A 24148-nucleotide genomic window follows, 5' to 3' on the forward strand; every position below is an offset into this window, starting at 1 on the left:
GGTACCTAGGAAGAAGAGGGTATACTCAACAGAAGGAGAAAAGTTTGAAGAAAGTGTAGACTTAGAGGAAAGACTCTGAGTTTCATATTAAACATTTTTTTTTTATTTTGAGGTGTTTACAGTGCATCCAGAAGGAGATACCCAGTAAGTAATTGGTGATATGAGATTAGTCAAGAGGAGGATTTGGACTGAATATACAGATTTAGGAGTCATCTGCTTAAAGATGATACTTGAAGTCCATGGGATCTCATAACATCTACAAAAGAACACAGGTAGAAAAAAAAGAAAAAACAACTCTGTCTGGGGATTGTCTACACTAAAGGAGAAAGAGATAGACAATTAGCTAGGAAATGAGACTGATGAAGTGTTTAGATGAGGAGAAGAACCTGGAAAGAACCAGAAAACCAAGGGAGCCAGTGGTATCAAAACTATAGAGAGGTCTAAGAAAAAAAGGTGAGCATGATTTAGAAATGCTGTTGGCTTCAGAGATCAGTTGGATTCAAGTGGTGGTTCAGCAACTTGATTGCAAAGGATTGACAAACGAATGAGTAGTGAGGAAGGAGAGACAGCAAGTACAGACAAATGTTTTTGGGAAATAGACTGAAAAGAGGCAGAGGGGGATTTTTCTGAGATGATAGCTGTAAAAGATGAGCAGATTAAAGGAAATGTTTTTAATTGTGTATTTTATATTTTAAGGACAGAGTAGAACAGGTGAACCAATGTGCTGTTTACCTGAACCCTGAAATTCCCAATTTTATCATCTTTGACAATTTTATGGATTAGAAATGATGTAAGGACATATCGGTCAAGATGGCTGTGTCAACAAGAGGCATACCATCCAACTATCCTAAACTTGCCCTTCAATTAAACTGTAAAGTGTTCACTAGACCAAATAATGATCAAAAAATTCTTGGAAAAAATATAATGACGTCTTCCACCTTGGAAATGCACAAGAGGTCAGCCAGAAACTAGAAGGCAACAGGGAAAGGAAGCACCATTAAAGCCACTACCAGCACAGAGTAACCTCTTGCTATAATCAGAGATGGCCCAGGGATCTGTGCAGTCTGCAAAACTCTCTTGAGGCAACAAGATCAAACACCCTCTCAAGAAAACCCCAGAGAGGTCAGAAGGCTCCAAGGTAGGGACCCTGAAAGTCCTCGGAGTAGCAGAGAACAGAAACTAGTACAGAAACAATTAGCCTTAGGCTGGAACACCCTAGGCACAAGGATTCTGTTGTTTCTCACACAGGAGGCCCAGAGGATCCACTGTATTGCACCACAAAGAATCAGGGGAAGGCTAGCCCTAAAAATTAGAGGTCAGCACAGGAACCCAGGGTGAAACTAAGCAGATCTAACCACCTCCCCTAAAGCATCAGCAAGGGGCAGATCCTGGGCATTAGTATAGACCCCAATTAAAAAAATAAAACTGGAGTGCTGTGTAAAGCAATGAATTCACTGAAGAGGATAAAAAATTATTGTAGATCTAGCAGTCCATCAAAAGAAGGAATGACCAACTCCAAAACAAGCATAAGCAGGGATTCAAATAAAATATATTAAAAGGTAAGTGGAACAAAATGAAAAAAATGAAACAAGATTCTCTGATTCTATGAAAGCAGCTACTTACTAGGTCAAATACAAGTAAGCCAAATAACATAAAATGGCTTATTTATTCCAGGTCTAGGAGAATTTAGAACACTGTGAAAGCACACAGGATTTATTTAGTCAAAGAACCCTGCCCCTCAGTACCTAAGTGAAATAAGGCAAGCCTCTCCAGGCCTCAGTTTCTTCATCTTGAAGTCCATTCCAGGTGTAAATCTATGATTCTTTGTAAATAGAGGGAACAACGCTAGATAGGGAGAAATTCAAGTTCAGGGGATGGAAAGGCAGGGATAGAGAAGAATAAGGAGGGAGGAAGGGAGGGAGGAAGGGAGGAAGGGAGGGAAGAAGGGAGGGAAGAAGGGAGGGAGGAAGGGAGAGAGACAGACAGACGGACAGAGACAGAGAGAGAAAGAGAGAGAGAGAGGAATGAAAGAGAGAGAAGGGGAGGAAATAATTCTAAAGTATTTGGAATGGAGAGGAGGATGAAAATAATGTCATTTGATGAGTGTTTTTTGATAGTGAAATTGTGGTTACTGGAGGTAGCGCTAGTGATGATTATTTTTCCTAAGAACAAATAAATAATTTCCAAACAACACAACTCTGAGCAAGCAGAAGGCTTCTCTGTCTTATACTGAAGTACTATTGAAAAGACAGCCTGCGATCTGGTTTAAAAAAAAAATACCACATTCCTTTGCCTTTGACTCTGCATAATTTTGCATGTTAAAATGGAGAAGTCTTAACTCTAAGGATGTAAAAAGAAATAAAATGAATTCATGACAAATTTGAATTCAAATACAAGATACAGCAAGGGCAAATGTGAAAAACAAAACAGATTTTTAAAAACCTATCATTTCTTTCAGTCCATATTTGGTAGGGAGAGAAACACAAGTTGAAGATAGATGAGGAGAGTAGAAGAGATGTACACCATCTATAGTATCTTCTGGAATGTCTAACAAGGCACCATAAAAGTCCAAAATGCAGCACAAATGAGGAACCATCATTCTATATGTGAATTTTCCAGGATTCCTGAGCAAGCAGCAGGATATTAGAGATGATAATGGCAGCTTAGGCAGTTGACCTCAGGCCTTGGTAGTTTGATCCCCACCAGACATTGTGTAGCGTATCCTCTGAAATTACTAGTGAACCTAGAAGCTTAAGAATTTGATAGAGCCAAGGAGAACAAGGTCTAGATTGCTTCCCTCCCTTCCCCTAACATACTCTATCCACCTTTCTTAGAGTGAAAAAAATAGTTGAGAGCAAAGCATTGACTGAAGTACGTCTTGACTGCAGCAACAAAAAGAAAATTCTTAGTCTCATTTATTTTAATTCATCTATGAGGAAGGAATTCATCCACTTCCAATATTCTAACCTTTCATTTATCAAGTAGTTCCAGAAACAACAAGAAAATAATCTCGAGAAGTTAAAATTAATAAGGACAAGTGAACCCCAGAAACTTACCTCATCCTCACTCTCATTTTTTTCTGTTTCCATTTTCTGGACATGGGTCTGATGCTGTTTCAGTATCTTTTTGCGAACCCTAGTTTCATATTCAGGCCGGCAGTGTTCCTAGAGCATAAGATAAGACCAGAAGAGAAAGGAGGTCAGGAAGACTAAAAAAAAAAAAAAAGGAGAGTTCTTAGCCAGTGGAAAACAGCCAAACATCACAAATACATGAAAACTATGTTTCAGATTGGGCAAGGTAAGTCAATAACTGTTACAAATCAATCACAAGGAGTGGGGACCAAAAACACAACAGAGAACACGGGAAGAAGGAAAACACAGACATCTGTCACCATCTGAAAATCAAACCTGAATATTCTCCTTGGTGTAGTGCGGATGTTGAGGGAAAAAAAGAGGAGATATTAGCAGGTCAGCTGCTTCAGAAGAAAACCACATGCTTTGTATCAGAAACAGTTTAACTGAAAACACAATAGTGGTGCTGGCCATCCCACCAAAATCAGCTCCTACCCAAAACATGAAGACCCGGTCAGTCATCTCTGAGCCTGAAGGTCAGATGTGTCCCTACTGCTGGCAAGTAAAATAGGTATAGAACATCTGTTTGGGCTCCATTACTCTACTTCCCCAAATAGTTGATAACAAACATCAAAAGGCAAAACCATCACTTGGCTCAACCTTACATTGGATCCAGAGCTAAAAAGGACTTCCGAGATCTTCAAAGTCCAATTCCCTTATTTTACAAATGTCAAGGGAAGTTAAGTGATTGGGACAAAATCACACAGGGAGTAATTACTCTGTTTTACACTTGAAATATAATACTGTGTATAATAGCTATTTTGAACTGCTATCTTGCCTTCTCACCCAATTGCAAGTTCTTTGAGGATAAGAATTTTAAACCTTGTATTTCCTTCACAGCACCTATCATATTGTACACACTGTTTCATTTTATGTTATCAGAGCTGGGATTCAAATTCAGGTCCAATAATCTGAAATTCAGGGCCATTTGCATTATATCATATTACTACCATTAATTTTCATCTCATTCCAGGAAGGGTCTTTTTTTCCAGCTATGTAAGGCTGCTAATAACTTGTCTGAGGGTATATTTCCAAATTATGTAGAAAATACCCCCTCTTGCCTTCAGTTCTTCATTCAGTTCATTGATCCCTCTCCTAAACATTTCTCTGCTCATCTTTACAACTTTGTTCAAAAATCCATTCTTCCAAGAAACCATTCTTGACTTGGGTTATCCTACTCTACTGCCTGTAGCACATTGATTGTGTTCTTTATGGAAATAGTACTATGTTATAAATTCCTTTAGAGATCTGAGATCTGTCATATCTCTATTTCCTTCCCCATAATAGGTGATGCAAGGACGTAGACACATTGAATACTCCCTCCACAATATGTGACTAAAATGACTTTGCAGAAGACCCCTAAGGAGAGGAGTCTCATTGATTGTATCTGCCCAGTTCATGGTCCTTTTGAACTTTGATCAGGCTTCAGCTTGCCAAAGATTTCATGTAATCAAATATTTTCAGAGATATTACTGATGATGATGACAATGATGATGACTCACATTTCTACAATGCTTTAAGGTGCCTCCATTTTGCATATGAAGAAACTGAGGTTCCAAGAGTGATTTGCTATCAAGTGTTAAGTGTCACAGCCAACATCAAGGTTCTAATTCTGGGCCTTCTATAACTAGCTCTGTGACCTTGGGCAAATCATCTTACCTCTTTGAGCCTCAGCTGCTTTATCTGTAAAGTGTTTAGTCTAAATTCCATTTAAGCTCCCTTCCAATTCAAAGTCTGGAGGTTCAGTTTTCCATTGCAGCTCCAACACTGGGTGACCTTGGGCAAAATAATTTGCTTCTCTAGGCAAAGGCCCAAGGAAAGGTTTCTCCACCTTAAAAATGAAGGAATTGGACTAGATGATCTCAAAGCCCTCAAAGCTCTCACATTCTTTGAAAAGAGATAGTTGAATCAGCTAGAAACTCAGGAAGCAAATGATATGTGCAGCTATGGGGCTCTATTAACTACATGCCATTCACCATTTATCAGTCAGAACATGGGGGAAAAAGAATTCTTCACTCATGTGGCAGCTGCTTCAACCTTTATAGATGACCTTTAGGAGCAGCTCTTGCAGGACATTGAATCTTCCTTGCCTGCCCCCACTACATATCACCTCAAGCTGCATTTTCTTGACCCTCTTCTCCATCATCAATACTCCCTAAGATTAATAAAAGGCACCTATGGCTAAGGAAAGCTGTGGAAACCAAAACAAACTGGGCTAGCTGGGCTCCATTACTAACTGCAGCCAGAGAGAAAGTCATCTTGGCAAATGGGAAAAACTATTGGATTTGGAGTCACAGGAGGTACCAGGGTTTGAATTCTGGCTCTGCTACTTTTTTCACATTTCTATTTACCACGAGCACCCAACAAAACAGTATTTGTCTCATCACACCCTGAAGCAATTTTCTTTTTTAGTTTAACATCATTTGTTCTGGAAAACTGGTCTTTAGGAAAATCCACCCTTAATCTTTTTGTTCTTATCCCAATTTCCCACAGCCAGAATGATCTGCCAGAAATTTTGTTGTTCTTTCCAACAACATTAAGGAAGATTTGACAACCAGTGCCCTTCTCTCATCCCTACCCCACTCCCAAGATGATGCAAACAATCTGACAGAAGCTGCTTGGACATACGCATAAAAAAGTTCAAGGATAGCAAATACCAAAGTCTTTGAAAGTCTACCTATGGCTCCTTGTCCCCAAGGAAAGAAAAGTTCTAAAACACCATCCATAATTTTTTTTTTAAAAAAGCATTTCTATCTATGTTGATTTTTACCTGATTCATTGTCTTTATTCTGACTGGGGGTGGGGTGGGGATTAGGAGAGGAAAATTCCATTTCAGGGCCACCACGAAGACCCAGTGCTTGTCAGTGGTGCAATTTGATTTTATAGAAGAGGATATAGAGGCTCCAGGAGCATCTCAGGAAGGAAGGAAAGCAAAGAGCAGACACTACCAAGTACCAGCTTTTTTCTCTCCCCGCCTCCTCAAGACAGCAGAAACTCCCGGGGGAAGGGGAGCCAGATGTGCAAGGACAGACAGATGTGTAAGAAAACTCACTTCTTCCTCTTCTATGCCAGTCAGGTCCCAAAAGTAGCCTAGTCTCATCTGTAGTCGCTTCCAGTTTTCCAGAAACATGGTGGCTTAGGGTGAAGAAGTGAATGACAAAGAGAGAGACAGAGAGACAGAGAGAGAGACAGATAGAGAGAAACAGTCTGTTAGATTTTTCAAGACAATGCTTCGTTGTACCCCGTGTGTTTCAAAACTGGAGCCCATACCTTCCTCTTATGACATTTAATTCATCCCTTGACTTCAAAGCAAGACCAAATCCAAAGCAAATATTCCATATCCTCAGGTACCAAGAGATATACAAAGAACCTCCACTCTCCTCTCATTGTATGTATACTCACACACACACACACACACACACAAATTCCATTCCTTAAATTATATTACTATTGAATGAATGGAAAGAGCCCACTGATAGTGGGATGATAACAGTGGATGTAGAATGAAGAAAGACTCTAAAGATGTAAAAGAAGTTCACAAAATACCTACTATTCATGCAATTTTACTATAGTACAATCTCATGTTCTGCTTTTTTTTTTTACTTATTCCATTAAAAAAATAAATTCTAAGTATGAACTAACTATATATGCCTGGAAATTCTTTTGTCCTTAACTTCATGTGACTCAAGAAACCCTCCATAGGACGACAGAATCTGGGAATTAGAAGGAATCAGAAATCACCTAATCCAACTCCTTTTCTTCTCTGAGGTCACACAGGTACAAAGCTCCAAATTAGGAATTCACATACTTCTCAACATTTTTCATGAACCTAATGATAAACTTAGCAGACTTTGCACCAGAATAATGAGGGTTGTATTTATATTTCCAGGGTTAGCTGGCAGAGTGCCTGGCACATAATAAGCACTTAATAAATGTTTTATCTATCTCTCTATCCATCCACACAATCCAGTTTATTTGATATGGAAACCATAAGAATGAAGGCAATCATAAGGAAAGCCATGGTTTACAGGATTAGGGAAATATTTGTCATACCACATTTTTAATTTACAAGATCTACCTTAAGTGCTAGGCACTCAATAGATGATTAGTGGACTGGCTTGAATGGAATTGAAGTTAGCTAAATAATTCTTACATGGAAATTACAGGAAATCTTAATCTCTAAAGAAGACAGCAAATATATGCTTTCAGAAATACTCATATTCTCCTTCCCAGATTTGGCAAAGGGAGAAAAATCTTCCTCTCTCCCTAAAAAATGCATTTTGGGGTACAGGAGAAGAAATATTGAAAGAGGAGATGAAAAAGAAAAACATTAAGATATGGAAATTCTGGTAACTCTGCCCATTTAGAATCAAAATCCCTCTACCAATTGTTCCAGAGCACCACTTACCCCACAAGGCCATGAAGATGGAGAAAAAGACGGTGGCAGGGTTGTCAAAGAGGTGACTGGCCCGTGCTGTGCCACATGCACTACTGAGGTTCCAATAGTCACAGGATTTGTCACAGAGCGGGCACATTGTGAAACCGTTCTTCTCATCACACATCTCTTTGCTGAGGGGACAAAGGGAGGCAAATGGTTCAAACTAGGTCATGGGTGATTATACCTCAATGGTCTGTAGAACCCAATTATATAACTTTCAATAAATTCTCCAACCATCAGCTGACCTTGAAGAACTCATAGATCTTTATAGGTAGTAGGGCTGGATGGCCCAACTTCAGAATAGCATTTTTATTTTTTGGTTTCTAAGGAAATAGTAGGAGTTGTTACTAGAGGTGCTGTAATGAATGCCATAGATTTGAATCTTGTGTAGGTCATCAATTTGACGTTCCTGTATGACCATACCTTATAAATATATGGAGGAAAGATGAGACAAGGAGTGTAGAGAAACTGATGCAAACCTTTTCTATGTAAATCTGTTGGAAAAAATAATTTAAAGCCCCTTCAGTCACCCACTAAAGTAGAGTTTAGCACTAAAAGAACTGCATTTTCCCACAAAGGCTGAACTTTTCAGGATTTCTGTCTGACTTGTGGTTGTAACAGAACAATAGAGTAGTAAGATTTAACCAAATTGACCTTACATATGAAAATCTGGAACAAAATTCAGGAATTCTGAGATGCTCTAGAAATTCATTCCACATCAAAGTCACATCTGGTGAAACTAGAACCCTCTTACTCAACAGCTGGTCCTACTAAAGAAAGTTCTATCCCAGGAAATGGGCCTTAGTCAATCTACCGTCATCTACCACCAAGTCAAGACATCACCCTTGTGATGTCATCAGTCCTTCTCAAGAATGCACAAACAACGATATTCCTGTTTCCACTGTTTGTAGGTTTAAACTAACTCCCCAGAGCTAATAAATACAATGTAAAAAATTTTTAAAAATATGGCCTACAGGCATCCTAGGGGACTCTCAGATTTTTGGATATCTATTCTTGGCTTCACTGCTGATTTACAACAACCTCTGTGAGGAGGAGGAGTAGGAGCCCCACTGAGAACTCAAATAAAACTAGACAACTGGAACCAACTTGCTCACTTACATTCTTCCTTTCTTTCTTTGATCCTTTGCCTTGCCTTCCCTGACCTTCCCCCTATCCATATAGGGTATGGGTGCTCTCCCCAAAGGAATGTAAATGTTGATTGCTGAAATCTCTCAAGATATATTGGGGTTTATGGACTAGAAGGACCATGCTATAAATCAAATCACTCTGGCTGTCATTGATGAGCCAGCAATAGCTCCCAGGTCAAGCCCCACATGGTCATTATTTGGGTCCTAACTGGCTCAGAGTGAATGTAAGTAACAAAGGTTTCTGTTTGGGTCAGAAACTCTGAGGGTCTTCCCCTCCTAGATTGATTTTTCTCTTAACTATGCAAAAGCAGCTATTCTCTGCCTCATTTCTTACCTAGCCTTAATTACTGATTGGGTGTTTCCTCAGTTAAACTGAGACCTTTATATTAAAGATCTTAGCTTAAAAAGGCCAGTTTCTCATTGTATCCAGAGTCATCTTCAGTCATCCTGATCCATGTCTTGCCACTGGACCCAAGTGGCTGTAGAGGAGAATGTGAGGCTGGTGACTTTGCACAGTCCTCCCTCACTTCAATCCAACTCACTTGCATGTTATGGCATCATCTTTCTGATGTCATGATCCTCTCTGAGAACTAAGGACAAACAACAACTGATTTACTATATGATCATGCATTAGCCAATCCTGCCCCTACCTGGTTGCTCAGAAAGGAACAAAATAAACACTTCACTAGAATAAAAAGAAAGAAGAGGTTGAAATTTCTATTATTTTTCATGACAAAGGTGTGTGAAAAGAAGACCATGCAAACATGGCAGACGGGGATAGGAAGTGGGCATCATATGAATGTTACCCATCTCAACTAGACAAAGATCGATTGAACAAACACAAACATACTTATACAGAAGAGTTTGGTATAGAAAACATCAAACTCAAAAGAGAAACGTGATAAGAGAAAGGAAAATTCAGAAGAGGAAAGAGTTGGAAGAAAAACAAACTTCAGCTTTGAGGATTGATCCTAAAGGAAGAATTAAAAGTAAAAGTAATACAAGGTAAGAACTAGTGATCAGGATCTGGGTCAGGGGAAGAAAAGATGGATAATGGAATAGAAACAGATTGTTTCAATTAAGGAACCTCTGGTACTAATCAGTTTCTCTTTCACCACCATCTTCTTGAGAAAAGCACTGGGGTAAAGCGCTAAGCAGGGAAGCAGAATGAGAGGATGTGATGGAAGGACATGCAAAATTAACAAACATAACAGTGAATATGAATTATGAGAATTCACTTATGAGAAAAGAGAATAGCAGAATGGATTAGAAAGCAGAAAACAACAATTTGTGGTTTACAAGAAGGATACTCAAAGCAAAAAGATACAATAGAAAAAAGAGAGGGATGGAGAAGAATTTATTATACTATACAAGTAAGCTAAAACAATAGGGACAATAATCATGATTTCAGACAAGACGACTGTTTTGTTGATCAAAGTGGTCAAATTAAACAAGGAAATTACACTACACTTAAAGTCACAATGAGCAATTAAATAGCATCAATATTATATATCCATATACGTACACATGAACATACACATAGAGAGATATGTATACATTTGCATATATATGTATGGATGAGAGTATGCATATATGCAAAAAATGTTTAGATGTGTACATATGTGTATATATATAATATAAAAAATAAATACTACATGTCAGTACACACACAGACAGAGAAACAGAGAGGATATATTATATGTACTGAATGGCATGTCACCTGAAATATATAAATGAAAAATTAATCAATTATAGGAAGAAATAGTTATACTGGATCTGAATAGAACTTTGGAAAAATAAAGTATAATAGATCTTTGATGATTACTGAATGGGCACAGAAAATAATATACACATCTCTGAGCTACAAATAAGATGTTTAGAAAAATCAACTCCTTGTTAGGACATAAAATTTTCATAAACAGATATAGAAAAGTAGAAATATTAAATACATACTTTTATTAAATGCAATCCAACAAAAATAAAAATTAATAAAAGGTCTTTAAAGAAAAGTTTCAAATACAAACAGATATAAATAATTTAATATTGAATGACCAGTGGATCAAAGAAAAATCATAGAAATAATATAAAATTTCATTAAAGAAAATGAAAAAAATGAGTCAAACTTTTGGTATGTGGTCAAAGCAGTCTGGAGGGGAAATTTTATCTGCTAAAACAAAGAAAGAAAAGATCACCGAAATAAACATACTATCAAAACATTAAAAAAGCAACAATTAAAAAAAAAGCAAATACAGAAAGTGAAATCCTGAAAAATCAAAGAAACAACACAGCTGAAGCATAAAACACATTAAATTGATCAATCAAATGAAGATCTATTTTTACACTAGAAATAAATAAATCTAACTAGTCTGAACAAAAGGAGAAAATCAAATTTCCAATATCAAATGTGAAAAAGAACTCACAATAAATGAAGAAAAAATAAGTGAACTTATTAGAAACCATTTGCCCAATTATATGCCAACAATCTGATATCTTAAATGAAATGGGTAAATATTTATTAAAATATAATAAATCTATATTAATAGACAAAAACAGAGAATTTAAATGAGCCAGTATCAGAAAAAAAAAATATTTGTACAAGCTATAAAAGAACTTCCAAAAAAAAAGGTAAACTACTTAATTTATGAATTCAATCAACCTTTTAAGGAATAATTAATTTCAATAATTAATGATACTCTCAAAGGTGGAAAGCTTTTTATAATTTTTATAATTCAAATATGATTTTGATACCTATTCTAGAGACAAAAGAGAAAAAGAAAATTATAGCTCAATATTTCCTAATGTATATTGACTCAAAAAATAATAAAATACTACTAAAGAGACCACAGCAATATATCAAAAAAGATTATGTACTCTGATGAGGCTAGACTTATGCCTGAAAAGTAGAGTTGGTTCAATATTCGGGAACTCCTAAAACATAATAAAATATATTACTAACAACAGAAACATAATTATATCAATAGATACAAAACTACTTTTGACAAAATACAGCATCCATGTTTGTTTGAAAATATACATATACATATACATACACACACACACACACACACACATACACATATATATATATATTTTAGAGCACAGGAATGAATGAACCTTTCCATAATACAACATACAGTTATTTCTCTAAACCCAAGATCTAGCATTGTATGTAAAGGACAAATACTTGAGTCCTTTTCTAATAAGACCAAGAGTTAATTAAAAATGTCTATTATTATAATTATTTGATATAGTGCTAGAAAAACTAGTTATAGTGATAAAAAAGTAATAAAGGAAATAAAGACAAAGTAGTAACAAAATTATTGCTTTTGCAGATAATATGTTGACCTACTTAGAAAAGCTAAGAAACTCAACTAAAATTGAAATTCATCAGCATAGCAGAATGTAAACTATAACCACACATAAATCATCAACTTTTCTATATATTCCCAATAAAACCCAGTAGGAAATGATAGAAGGAAAAATTCTATTCAAAATACCTGCAAATTGTATAAAATATTTTGGAGTCATCCACTTATCAAGAAATATACAGAAACTATAAGAATACAACTATGAATCACTCTTTACAGAAATAACGACAGAGTTGAGTCATTAATTTTTTTATGATTGGGCAGAGGTGATATATTAACAATGACTGTACTGTCTACATTAATTAAATCTATCAGTGCCACATCAAACTACCAAAAGAATTGCCTTAGAGAGTTAGAAAGAATGCTAACAAAATTTATCTGCAGATGAAGGTGATCTACCCAAACCAAACTTTAAAATATCATAAAATTATAATCTTCAAAATTATTTGGTACTGGTCAAAAAACAGAAAAGTTGATCTTTGCAATAGATCAGGTACATAATATGCAACACAAACATAGCCACATGGTATTCAATAATTCCAAAGACCTGTAATGCTCAATGAAGGTAAAAAAGTTCAGTGTTCAACAGAAACTGCTGGGAAACATGGAATGCAGAATGGCAAAAACTAGGTTTCACAATATCTCTCATCATCTGCCATAATAATAATAGTTTTCTTAAAAGATAATATTATAAACAATTAAAGGAATAGGGAAGGGGATATCTTTCACAACAACAGATAGGTAGTTCTTCATCAAGGAATTTGAAAAGCATCTGCACAAACAAAATCAGTGTGAATAAAATTAGGGAGGGAAATAGTTAAGTTGAAAAAAATTTTTTGGAGCATGTTTCTCTGATGAAGATCTAATATCCAAGAAATTTAAATAATTGATTCAAATATACAAGGACCATTCTCCAATAAGTGAAAGGATATAAGCAGACAGTTCTCAATAGAAGAAATGCAAATTTTCAACAATCATATAAAAAACACAAATTAATAAGAAGAATGGAAAATAAAACAATTCTTGAGTTCTACCTCATACTCATTTAATTGGAAAAGATGACCCAAAAGAAAGGAAAAATGGCAATTACTGGAAAGGATGTAGGAATACAGGCACACTCGTGTACTGGTAATGTAATTGTGAATAATTTAAGCTATTCTGGAAAGCAGTTTGAATCTACATACAAAAAGTAAACTGCATACCCTTGACTAAATAATACTGTTACTAGTCTTATGTACCAAAGAGATCAAAGAAAAAGTACACATATCTACAAAAATATTTATAACAGTATTTATTGTTGTGGCAATGAATGAAACTCAGGGAAATGTTCATCAGCTGCAGAATAGCTGAATAAGTTATGGTAAATGAAATAATATAATACTACTGCATCTTAAGAAATTACAAAAGGGATAATTTCATACTGTACTAGGAAGACTTGTATGAACTGATGCAAAGTGAAATGAGCAGAACCAGGAGAACAATTTATGTAATAATAAAAACACTATTATTTAGAAAGAGAAATTTAAGAGCACTGATCAAAGCAATGATCAAATATGGCTCTAGAAAATCTATGATGAAAAAATGTTGACCATATTCCCTAATAAAGGGGTGAAGCACTTAAGATGCAGAAAGAAACATTTTTCCAGACACAATCATTGTTTGAACTTGTTTTGCTTGGCAATGATTACATGGGCTTTCTTTTTCCTTTTCTCCCTAAAAAGAGGTTGGAAGATTGAGGGAGACTTGCAACAGCAAAGTAAAAAGTGAAGAAATAAAAGAAAAGGAAAAAGAGAGAATAAAACATTTTTAAATACAGGAAACAGAACACAGGAAGTTCAGAAGGAAGCACCAACATATAGGATAGCATTGAAAGTAACATATTGAATTTATTATGTATTGTAAAAAGCAAGCTGTATGGAACAGATATTAATCTTTATATTCCATTTTGTGTATTTTTGGTGTTTAAATTCAGAATAAAATATTATTTGTTAAAAAGCAAATAATTCCAAAGAATTATTAGCCTGCAATTTTTCCAATTCTGTGTCCCCTACCTAGACAAAAACCCTCCTCCAAGAGGTTCCACAATGAATAAAATTAATGAAATCATCTATCTTGACTTTCCTAAGTCATTGACCAGGCAGTAAAAAACAGTGTTCGTAAATTTGGAGGTCAGCTGCAGAGAAACTGTGGATTCTGTGAAAATCAAATTTTGACCTGCCTCCAGAAGTAGGAGCAAAGAGTGCTTGGAACTCTAAACTTCAGTTATGCTTTCTACATAAAAGGGCAGCAGAGGGTGCTACTGAGCTGGGCTAGTAACAAGAGCATGAGGAAGAAGACTGCTGCCTTAATAAACTGTTTCTCAGTCCCCAGAGGCAAAGAATTTGGTAGAAAAAGTAGAACCAGTCCAAGGAGGTGTCCAGATGTCTCTTTCCCATGTCCTTGGAAAGTCAATATTAACAAGAGACTGGAAGGCTTATTGAGAAGTGAACCTGCCAGTTAAGGACCAACTTTCAGTCTGTCATGATGTTTACAAAGCATTTCCTCATATATAAAGGGAGAGTATTGTACTAGAAACTGGCTAGAGTTTCTCCCAGTTCTGAGATTCTGATACAACCAATTGCTGAGAGTAAAAATGTCATCTGTTAATAGAATAGAAAATGGAGAACTATGTCTAGAAATCTTGGCTTTTTGTATTGTCAGATTTTGAGGGTTTCTTGTCTCATTAAAAAAAAATTGTTTGCACTCAAAATGGTAAATGATAGGACTTTAGTAAGTTCAAATGTACAATTTTTATCCCCAAGTATTTTTTATAGAGGCTGCAGAAAAAAATCAATTAAGGTCAAACAATTGTTGGGGCTGTTAATTTTCAGCAGGGAGAGTGATCCCTAAAAGGAAATATTCATTCATAAAAATGTTTTGCTTAAGTATATTCTGATTAAGTATTCTAGGAGTTAAGCTGCTTTCTGGTAGTGAATATACCAGTGCAAGGGATCAAATCTTTTCCTTTTGCTCTAGAATTCCATATTTACAAGGCAGGAAAGAATGATAAGAATTGTATTCAGGAAATAAGCACTTAGTTGATGGATAGAAAGCACTTTGTATTAAAAAAAAGTTCATTATTAATAAAATATAATATTACATCCTGCCTTTGATCATCTGCACAAAAGCAAGTCAACTGCCCCACACATATGCCAAAGAATATATAATACAAAAATTATTTTTAATGTGATATTGGAATTCGTTATCAGGAGGACTTTTTGTTGCTTATTTTGCAGCAAGCAGTTCACCTCTTATGATGCTCAGCCACTAAATAATATTTTAATGATGTTGTTCAATTGCATCTGACTCTTTGAGACCCCACTTGGAAAAGATACTTGAGTGGTTTCCTTCTCCAGCTCATTTTGCAGATGAGGAAAATGAGGCAAATCAGGTTAAGTGACTTGCCCAGGGTCATATAGCTAGTAAGTGTCTGAGGCCAAATTTGAACTCAGGAATATGAATCTTCCTGACTCCAGGACCAGCACTCTATCCTGTGCCCCCCAGCTGCCCCTTTAATGTAACTATACATTAATATCTTATACAATACCTTAAATAACCTCTCAAGTTTGCTGAGTAACAAAGGAAACCAATCTAGAGCTAACATTTTCCCCCTAGATAATATACATAATCTATATTCTTCATGAGTAAGGGATAGAGTTTACTATAGCTACGAGCCCAAAGATATCCTTCTCTACCATATCATCTAACTGAGAAGTAAATATGACAGAGCTAACAAATGGTTTTTATCAATAACCAGATTTTTGAAACTAACAGGGAAGAACTACAAAGCCAATTAATGAATTATTCATCTCAAACCACAGTGCACTAAAACTTATCTCAAAGGACAAAAGAGGGGATTTGAGAATTTTAATCCAGACTATTTTGCACTTTAGACTCATCAAATAATTGCCTTATCCTCTAGTTGCCTTTGCACACATAAACACAGGTGCTTAGCAGATGTTTGTCAATAAGCCTACCAGAGAAGTATTACAAGTATAGAATATACACACATAAAATACTAGTTAGAATTGCTATCTCACAAATCAAGTTTACCCACATAGACTCCGGAAAATTTACTATGATATGTATAACCTCTTATCTCTAGAACTTTCCCTAAATGCCACACCCTGTTCTGATACTGAATAACTGGCAGTCTCCAAAGAAGTCTCCAAGTCAGTAAACAAAATGCTGTCTATAATGGACATGGTTGTATAATATATATGCTTATAGTAAATATAAGCTGAAAATTTCCAGCTTTAGCAGCCACTTTTACATACTTTCACTTCTGGAGAACTATGGCATAATTTCCATGTCCTAATATAAACCAGCGTACAGCTACCCCACCCATGTCCTAGCGGTGGTGGTGGTAGGTTTTTCTTGCCCATGAATGCACAGAACTGTACTTTCAATCAAACTAAGTTTCAGAATTGTGAGAATTAACAGTGGACAGCATAAACACAAGGTCACTGTTTCTGAAGTGGGCATTTAGGTCATCTTAAATCTATAGTAGACAGAAGAAAGAGAAGGAAGCTAGTACCTTGCTGGCTGACCTAGAAAATAATAATACTCTTTCCTATATTATTATTTGGGATGTTTCCCAAACTCTTAGTCAAGTACATCATACCTAAGACCCTTGTGCGAGGGACAATTTACGTGAAAATATATAACCCCCTTTCAGATATGAATTCCTATTTTTTTTCTGTAAGACATCTTGAAACATATATACACCATATATTCATATCATTTACATAATCATTCACATAGCTCCCATAAGCTCCCATTCCTTCATTTGGTAATGAACTGAATCATTTAAAAAGTGACCCCTTTCCTGTACACCAGTATATATTCTTCCCAGTCTTTAAATCATAGTTAAAGATCATTTCTTTTATGAAGTTTTACTGATTATTGCCATCAAACTGCAATCAGTCAAAATAATCCCAGATTAACCACTGAATCCCAATGCAATCCTCAACTAGAATAAAATGTCTTTGGATATTTGCATAGATCACATATTTATTTGGCTTCTTGGACTTATTAAATTATAATTTCCACATACACAATTTTAACTGTATGCCACAAATGACTAGCATGCTGCAATACTTGTTACTGCTACTAAAATACAAACTCTTCTCTGACAGTAATGGAATTTGAAATTGGTTGTTTCTTCTCAAACCCTTACATTCTTTTCCAGTGATCCCCATTCTCTTGTATGACTACCACCTTTCTTACCAATGGTTATTCCCTTTAGTTCCATTTTTCTTATTGACTACTAAACTCTTCTCCAGGGACTTATGTTCCTTTTCAAGACAGAGAATCACAGAATCTCAATGTTAAAAGGGACCTCATAAGTCATTTATTTCAACTTCTTAAATGAAATTAATCCCTTCCAAAATATCCTTCACAGATAATCATCCAGCCTCCATGTGAAGATCTATCTATCTAATATTGACATGAGGCAGGTCATTGCACTTTAAAATTTTTGTTATACCCTTAATTACTATTAACAAAGACAAATACATATGCAGAATAAAAAATTAAAATTACATATCTAGCTTTTAACAGTAAAAGCAAATTACTTTTGCTCTGTGTCCCAAGTCCATCTTTAGTTCTTATTTTTCCATATTTCTTTATGTTTATAATCACTCTTAAAAATATAAGAATATTTCACTTAGTTATTCTTCAATCACTGAATATATAGATTATATCCATAGGGGTTATTAGGAGGGGATATAACCAATAGATTTAGCAAATAAAAATGTTTGTAAAGCTATAAGTATTTTTGAATAATTCTTTTTCTTCACAGGACAATACAAGTAACAGTAAAATTGAAAGATCAAAAAGATGCAATCTGTTTTATTCCCATGATGTTCTACGGAATGTTTGTACTAGTATACAGACCAATCAACAACATATTAAACTATTTTCTACAACCCCACCCACATTCAGTTTTATAATCTTGACATACTAATGGGAAAAGGTGGTAGTATCTTGATTTTGTCTTGTTTTACTTTTTTCCAGTATTGGGGAATCTGAGCCTCTTTTCATATGATTACTAAGATTTTGAGTTTCCTGCTTTAAATATTGTCTATTCACCTCCATTGACCATTGTTCCAATGGGACATACATATTTGTCATACATAATTATGTATCAGTTCCTTGTAGATTCATTCTGGATATTAGATCTATTACATCTGACATATATACTACAAATATTTTTTTCAAATCTATTTTTTTTTGTAATGTTGAGGGTACTGCTTTTTATTTTATAAAATTCATTTATTTTTGAGTAATCAAACACTTCAATTTTATGTCCAGTGACTTCTTCCATTTAAAAAAAATTAATACAGTATTAGAGCAGAACTATAACATGTCTAGAAATGTTGAATCTTAGGTTCTTCCTTATTGGAGTCAATGTATCTTGTTTGTATACTATTATCATTTGTCTTCAGATATATAGATCTGTTCTGACAAACTGGGACCATGGTCTGTGTATACTTATGACTGACTTATTTTTGCTAATTCTGGAAATTTTTATTTCAGAATAATCTGGCATATCATGTTCAGGTTTTTTTTTTTCTCTAAAATCTCTAGGATGTCAATAACCTTAAGATTATTGGATCTGAAGCTATCATCTGGGCTTACCATTTGATTGTACATAGCTTCCCATTCTTTTTGATAATTCAGTGATTATCTGAGCCTGGGTTTCTTCCAATAGATATACATTGCTACAACTTTGTTTTCCGTTACAGTAAGTCTGTTGTTGCTTAAGTTGGTTGATTTCTTTTTTCAGGTCTTCTATTTTTATTTCATCTATTTTCTCTACAAATTCTCCCTAATCTTTTAAAGTTCCTTATTACTCTAACTTGAGTTTCCCAATAATTTAACTTTCTTCTGACTTTTTTTTAATCATATTATTTTCCTAGCAGTGTTAATTCCTGCTTAATTTCTTTAAAAGAATTATTGATCTTTCAGCTGTAGCCCTGAGTCTCAAGCTCTGGGTTTATAAGAACAAGTGTGTCCAATAGTTGGTACTCCTCAAAAATCACTCTTTTGGGCTTATTTTGTTCATACAGAACCTCTTCTGGAATCCTAAGATTATAGCTCCTGACTAGGTCTGCACAGTTGAGGATAAAAGTGCCCTAGCTCTCATGCAAGACTCATGGTAACAATAAATACCAGATCCAAGACAGTTTTTATTTCACCCCATAGAAAGAATGCAGAAAAGTACCAAAGAATGCCAGTAGCCCATAATAATCAAGACACTTTCCTCCTTTCCAATGAGTTCTACTTTCCTCCCCAGGGACAAATATAGTCATCCAGCTTTAATATACTAACCTAAATGAAAAGAAAAAACCCCCAAACTTGAAGTTTTTAGGGAGTCAAACCCCTTCAGATCATCTGTAGGAGAAGCACCAGGGTCACACATTCAGTTCTTAGTCCAGGAACTCTCAGTACTCCTCTACAAGGCAGAGATTCATGAATTCTCACCACTCCTCCAGTAGGTGAGGGTTAGGAAACTCCTACCATTTGGCTTTGGATTCCTCCCTCCCCCAGAGCTGCCATCTTTCAGACCAATAAACTCTGCCTCTGTCAATGTCTTCCATTACCACTATCTCTGGGGCAGATGGGAGAATACTTACTATATAGAAGGGTAGTCTTCATCTCCATGCCCCCAAGGATCTAGTTCTTTCATCTTTTGTTTCTGGTAGATATTCAGCTCCCCTTCTTCTCCTCCATGATCTCAGTTTTACTTAGTTTTATAAAACCATTTGTTAGCTTGACCTAATCAAATCATGCCTGACAATCCAATACACAGGAATATTTGCCACTATCAATGGGGCAGGTGGCCTGGTAAACAGAAAATTGACCTTGAAATCAAGAAGACCTGAGTTCTAGTTCAATGTCTGACACATCATTAGCTGTATGACATTGGGCAAGCAAACAATGGTTGGTACATAGCAAGCACTTTATAAATCTTGAATGACTGAGCAACAACCTATAGGACTATCAAGTTACAGAGATGGTGCTAAACTGCATTGGTAGAGGACATTTTTTCACCTGGGATTTCCCTATACCAATGAAATCATAAGTTTAATCTCTATTCTATGTCAGTAAGGAACAATCAGAATCTTCTACACAAAATCAAAGGCTAAAATAAAGACTCATACTGATGAGCCATACTCATGACCAATATTTAATGATGATAGCTACATCTCTCGAGGGAATATAAATTCATTAAGTTAATCTCTTGGTTGAAGAAGTAGTTCAGTGGATAATGTATTACTTTGTTTTTCTACTTGAATTGCTTCAAGTCCTTAAGGTTTGGATTTGGTGGGGGTTTTTTCAGTTTTCCTAAAAATTTATTCATAGTCTCTTTTGTTTATTTTCCATTTTGATTTCTTTCATGGTGCTTTTTAAATAACTATTTTCCTTATTTTTGGTGTTTTATTTCTCTCTCTTTGAGAAGAAATACAATGGTCCCAGCTCCCCTTCTGCTGTTATGGATAGAAACCAAACCATTATATTTTTGGAAAAGACAGGATACACTCTCTTATAATGAGTAGTAATGTACTTCCCTTTAGCTTCCACCCACTGATACTAGTTCTGCCCTATGAGGCTATACCATAAATCTAATCATGTTTTACATGACAACCCCTCTTATGTAACTGAAGAGTTATTGTGCCTCTCCCTCCAATTTTTTCCAGGCTAAACATCCCCATATTCCTTTAAAAGATCTTTGTATGGCATTGCTTCAATCCTCTTTATCATGTGGGTTCGATTTTTATATATGTGTTTTCATATTTTCCTTCCTTGAAGATGGTAATTAGAACTGCATATAGTACTCCAGATATGATCTGAACAGAACAGATTACAGTGGGATTAGCATTTCCTTTTGACATGAAGGAGGGCCAGAAATGCTACATAGATATTACAGATTACAGTGGCACTGATTCCCTAAAACCCTCTCCGACCTCCATGATGTAGAAAGGATAACTGTACGTACTACTGAAATCAGCTTATCAATTTTCCTTCTACAACTGCCTTTTTCCTGTGGCTTGAAACAATCTCACTTTTGCCTCACTTCTTGTAAATTGTGTAATCCTCTGCCCAAGATGGATGTGACCCTCAGGTAATCTTAAACTTATCCCCTCCCTTATTACTATATTTTATGATAGACCGTTTCCAATTCAGACATTGCAGAAAAGTCTGGAGTCAACAAATATTCTGACCTCTATTTGCTAATGGATATGTGACATTTTGATCCTATAAAGCATAGGAATAACCTCTTAATGAAATGGCATCACCCACTTTGACCAGCTGTTTTTTAAACTTTTTTAGAATATTGCTTTATTTAAAGCAATACATAGCTTTAATCCAAGAAAATTACTGAGGTTACCACCATGACGACCTCTAACTTCTGCTCTGTGTTCTAGGGGATAGAACTCTCTGTTTCTTAAATCAGCATCCACTATTCTTTTAATGGAAAGAAGACAAACTCTTTTGTCCCCAAAAAAGTTCTCCATTTTGAATTTGGTAACAGAAGGCATGCCTTTGGAATGGCATGTATCTGAACTAGAAAACTAAAATTTGCTTCAAATAATTGCTCATTATTTGGGAATTACATCAAGGAAGGACCTTTAAAGGCTTATGTTAAGGAGAATACACATTTGGGGTTGAATGACCAGGTTTATGAATAAATGATTCAAAAGAACTTTTAGAAATTGTATCTGGAAGTATCCTAAATACTTTAGTTTCCTCAGCATTCTGGAGACCTGGACTTTTTAGCCCTGGTCCTTTTTTTCTTTTTTTTAAATGGGCTATGAGAACCTGGAACTTAGTCACAGAGCAGTTCCATTCCACTCAATCCTATACAGTACATCCCAAGAGGTTGCAGCACCTCAAATTGAGATTAGCCTCCCAAATTTTTATTGCTCCGCTAATAAATTCAGAATAATGGATCACCAAACACATATAAGTCTCAGTTGAGAAGATAGCTACAATGCAAGAGGTAGTTCAACAAAGAAGGACTCTTTTGTTTCTCTGATAATTAGTAATCATAAGAGTGCTACACTAGGACTAAACAAGCCAGAGATGGCATACTATATTGTAGTGTTCCCTAGGGCAGAATGCCATGTCTTTTTACCTAGACATATTCCCTACAGGCAAATAATTGGTTTACTCTGGCTTACTGAATAGGACTTGGTAAAATTTTGGACAGGGATAAGTCTAAGTAATTTGAATATGACCTATATTTTGGACTGAGAGAAGTCTAAGTAAGTCAGAATGCTCTAATCCAGATATGACAGAAAAGTAAGATCCCAAAGATATCCTGTCCTTTTCTAGATGTATTTTTTTGTTCACTGATTAATATCTATGGATATACCACATATAGGTATGACATTTCAATCTTTTAATATTTTGTAGTCATTACTTAAAGAAGTTATGACACCCAAATTGACCAGTCATCTTTTAATAAAACTTGGAGCAATCTTGCTTTTCTAAAATGAATAAGTGGTTTTATCCCATAGCACCATCATTTTACAGATTAAAAAAAAAAATCTGCTTTTATCTTATCTATCATTAAACTCCAGGTGAATTTTCCTTTGTAGTCTAACTGATTTAGTCAATTTCTCTGAACCAAAAATCCTGATTTACTTTCTCTGTGCTTTATTTATATCATTCTACTCACCTTCCTATTCCTCTCCAAATGCAACATCATTCAAGTCCAATCATCATCATAAAGTCTACTATTTCCTTGAATCATCAATTAAACCTCTTATTATTATTTACCTTTGCATGTGCTAATTTCTTTTCTCCCCAACTAAACTGTAAGCTCCATGTTGGGTAGAAATTTTTGTCTCAAACTTCCCCAGGTTGCCTTCTGTCATCACAGCATGAGGCAGTTTTTGGTTCTAAAATGGATACATCTTCCAAATTTGGGGACAAAAATAAAACATTACCCTTTGATGCTAAAACTAATAAAAAAAATTAAAATCAAATGGATAAGATTAGCCTTCTTCAAAACCTACCCAACTTATGGGGCAATTTTGGAATGGGTTACAGAGGACACTATGGTATCTCAGTATAAGGAGATTATCAGGTCTCAATATCTCATCAGAGAAACACAAATCCAAATTTAATTAATGGAAGGAAAAACATATTGAGTACAGAGTTGTTGAGCACAGAGTTGACTTCATCCAGGAGACCAGGTCTCAGACAAAAGATATTTAAGCCTTTTGCTGAAATAATGCCCTTATTGACCCAAGTTAGAGCAAGAATGACACAATAAAACTGGGATGAAAGTATCTGGAATAATGGCAAAAGTTTTGGGCTTAGAATTAGAGAAACTGTGGGTTTAGATCTCAACTTTAATATTCCTGTGTATCTTTGGGCAAATCATTTTGCCCACTCGGATCCCCAGTTTTGCATTCATTAAATTTCACATACTGAGCAATACCAAACCGCATTTTTCAACTTCTCTAACAATTCTGCCTTACTCACTTTGGTTGTATTTGTCACAAACCTTAGAGCAAAAGAATCAGTGTGTAACTGGTCAAGAGCTGCCTGCCTAGATGCCCATCACCATTTCCCTTCAATGTGAAATGTTCTACTGAGATCTATCAAAATGGCTTTTAATGCTCAGCACATTGCCATCCTTCATGTCTTCTACTTCTGCTTCCATCCCAACTTGATTCCACAAGCTTATGGGGGATAAGTACACTTTTACTACAAACTTTACAAAGTTGTAAGAAAGTGCTTTGTAAACTTTAGGGGCAACAGAAATGTGAATTATCATGATGAGAGCAAACCAATTTATTGACATTTGACAGACAACTCAATCATCTCTTATGATTACTTACCTAGGAATATCATCTTCTATTGTTGCACAGCCATAGAGGAAGACTATCACTCCAATTAATGAAGCTGGAATGAGGAATGCAGTATATAAACCCAACCAAGCAAAATAGAGGCCAATTTTTTCTCCAAAATACTTTCTGGAAAACAAAAAGAAACATATATTAA

At 35.5% G+C, this 24148-nt stretch overlaps 1 protein-coding gene across 4 annotated transcripts in view; it reads right to left on the bottom strand.

Moving 5' to 3' along the window:
• ANO2 (anoctamin 2) overlaps positions 1 to 24148 on the bottom strand; it is a 578869-nt gene that overhangs the window by 222828 nt on the left and 331893 nt on the right. For all 4 annotated transcript variants that reach the window (XM_072653705.1, XM_072653706.1, XM_072653707.1 and 1 more), the window contains 4 exons: positions 23986 to 24120; positions 7540 to 7700; positions 6184 to 6266; positions 3057 to 3164 (listed from right to left, as the gene is read on the bottom strand). In XM_072653705.1, the coding sequence (XP_072509806.1) occupies positions 3057 to 3164; positions 6184 to 6266; positions 7540 to 7700; positions 23986 to 24120 (487 nt within the window). The remainder of the gene's footprint in view (positions 1 to 3056; positions 3165 to 6183; positions 6267 to 7539; positions 7701 to 23985; positions 24121 to 24148) is intronic.

This window comes from Notamacropus eugenii, chromosome 3, assembly GCF_028372415.1.
Source record: "Notamacropus eugenii isolate mMacEug1 chromosome 3, mMacEug1.pri_v2, whole genome shotgun sequence".
Lineage (NCBI taxonomy): Eukaryota > Metazoa > Chordata > Mammalia > Diprotodontia > Macropodidae > Notamacropus > Notamacropus eugenii.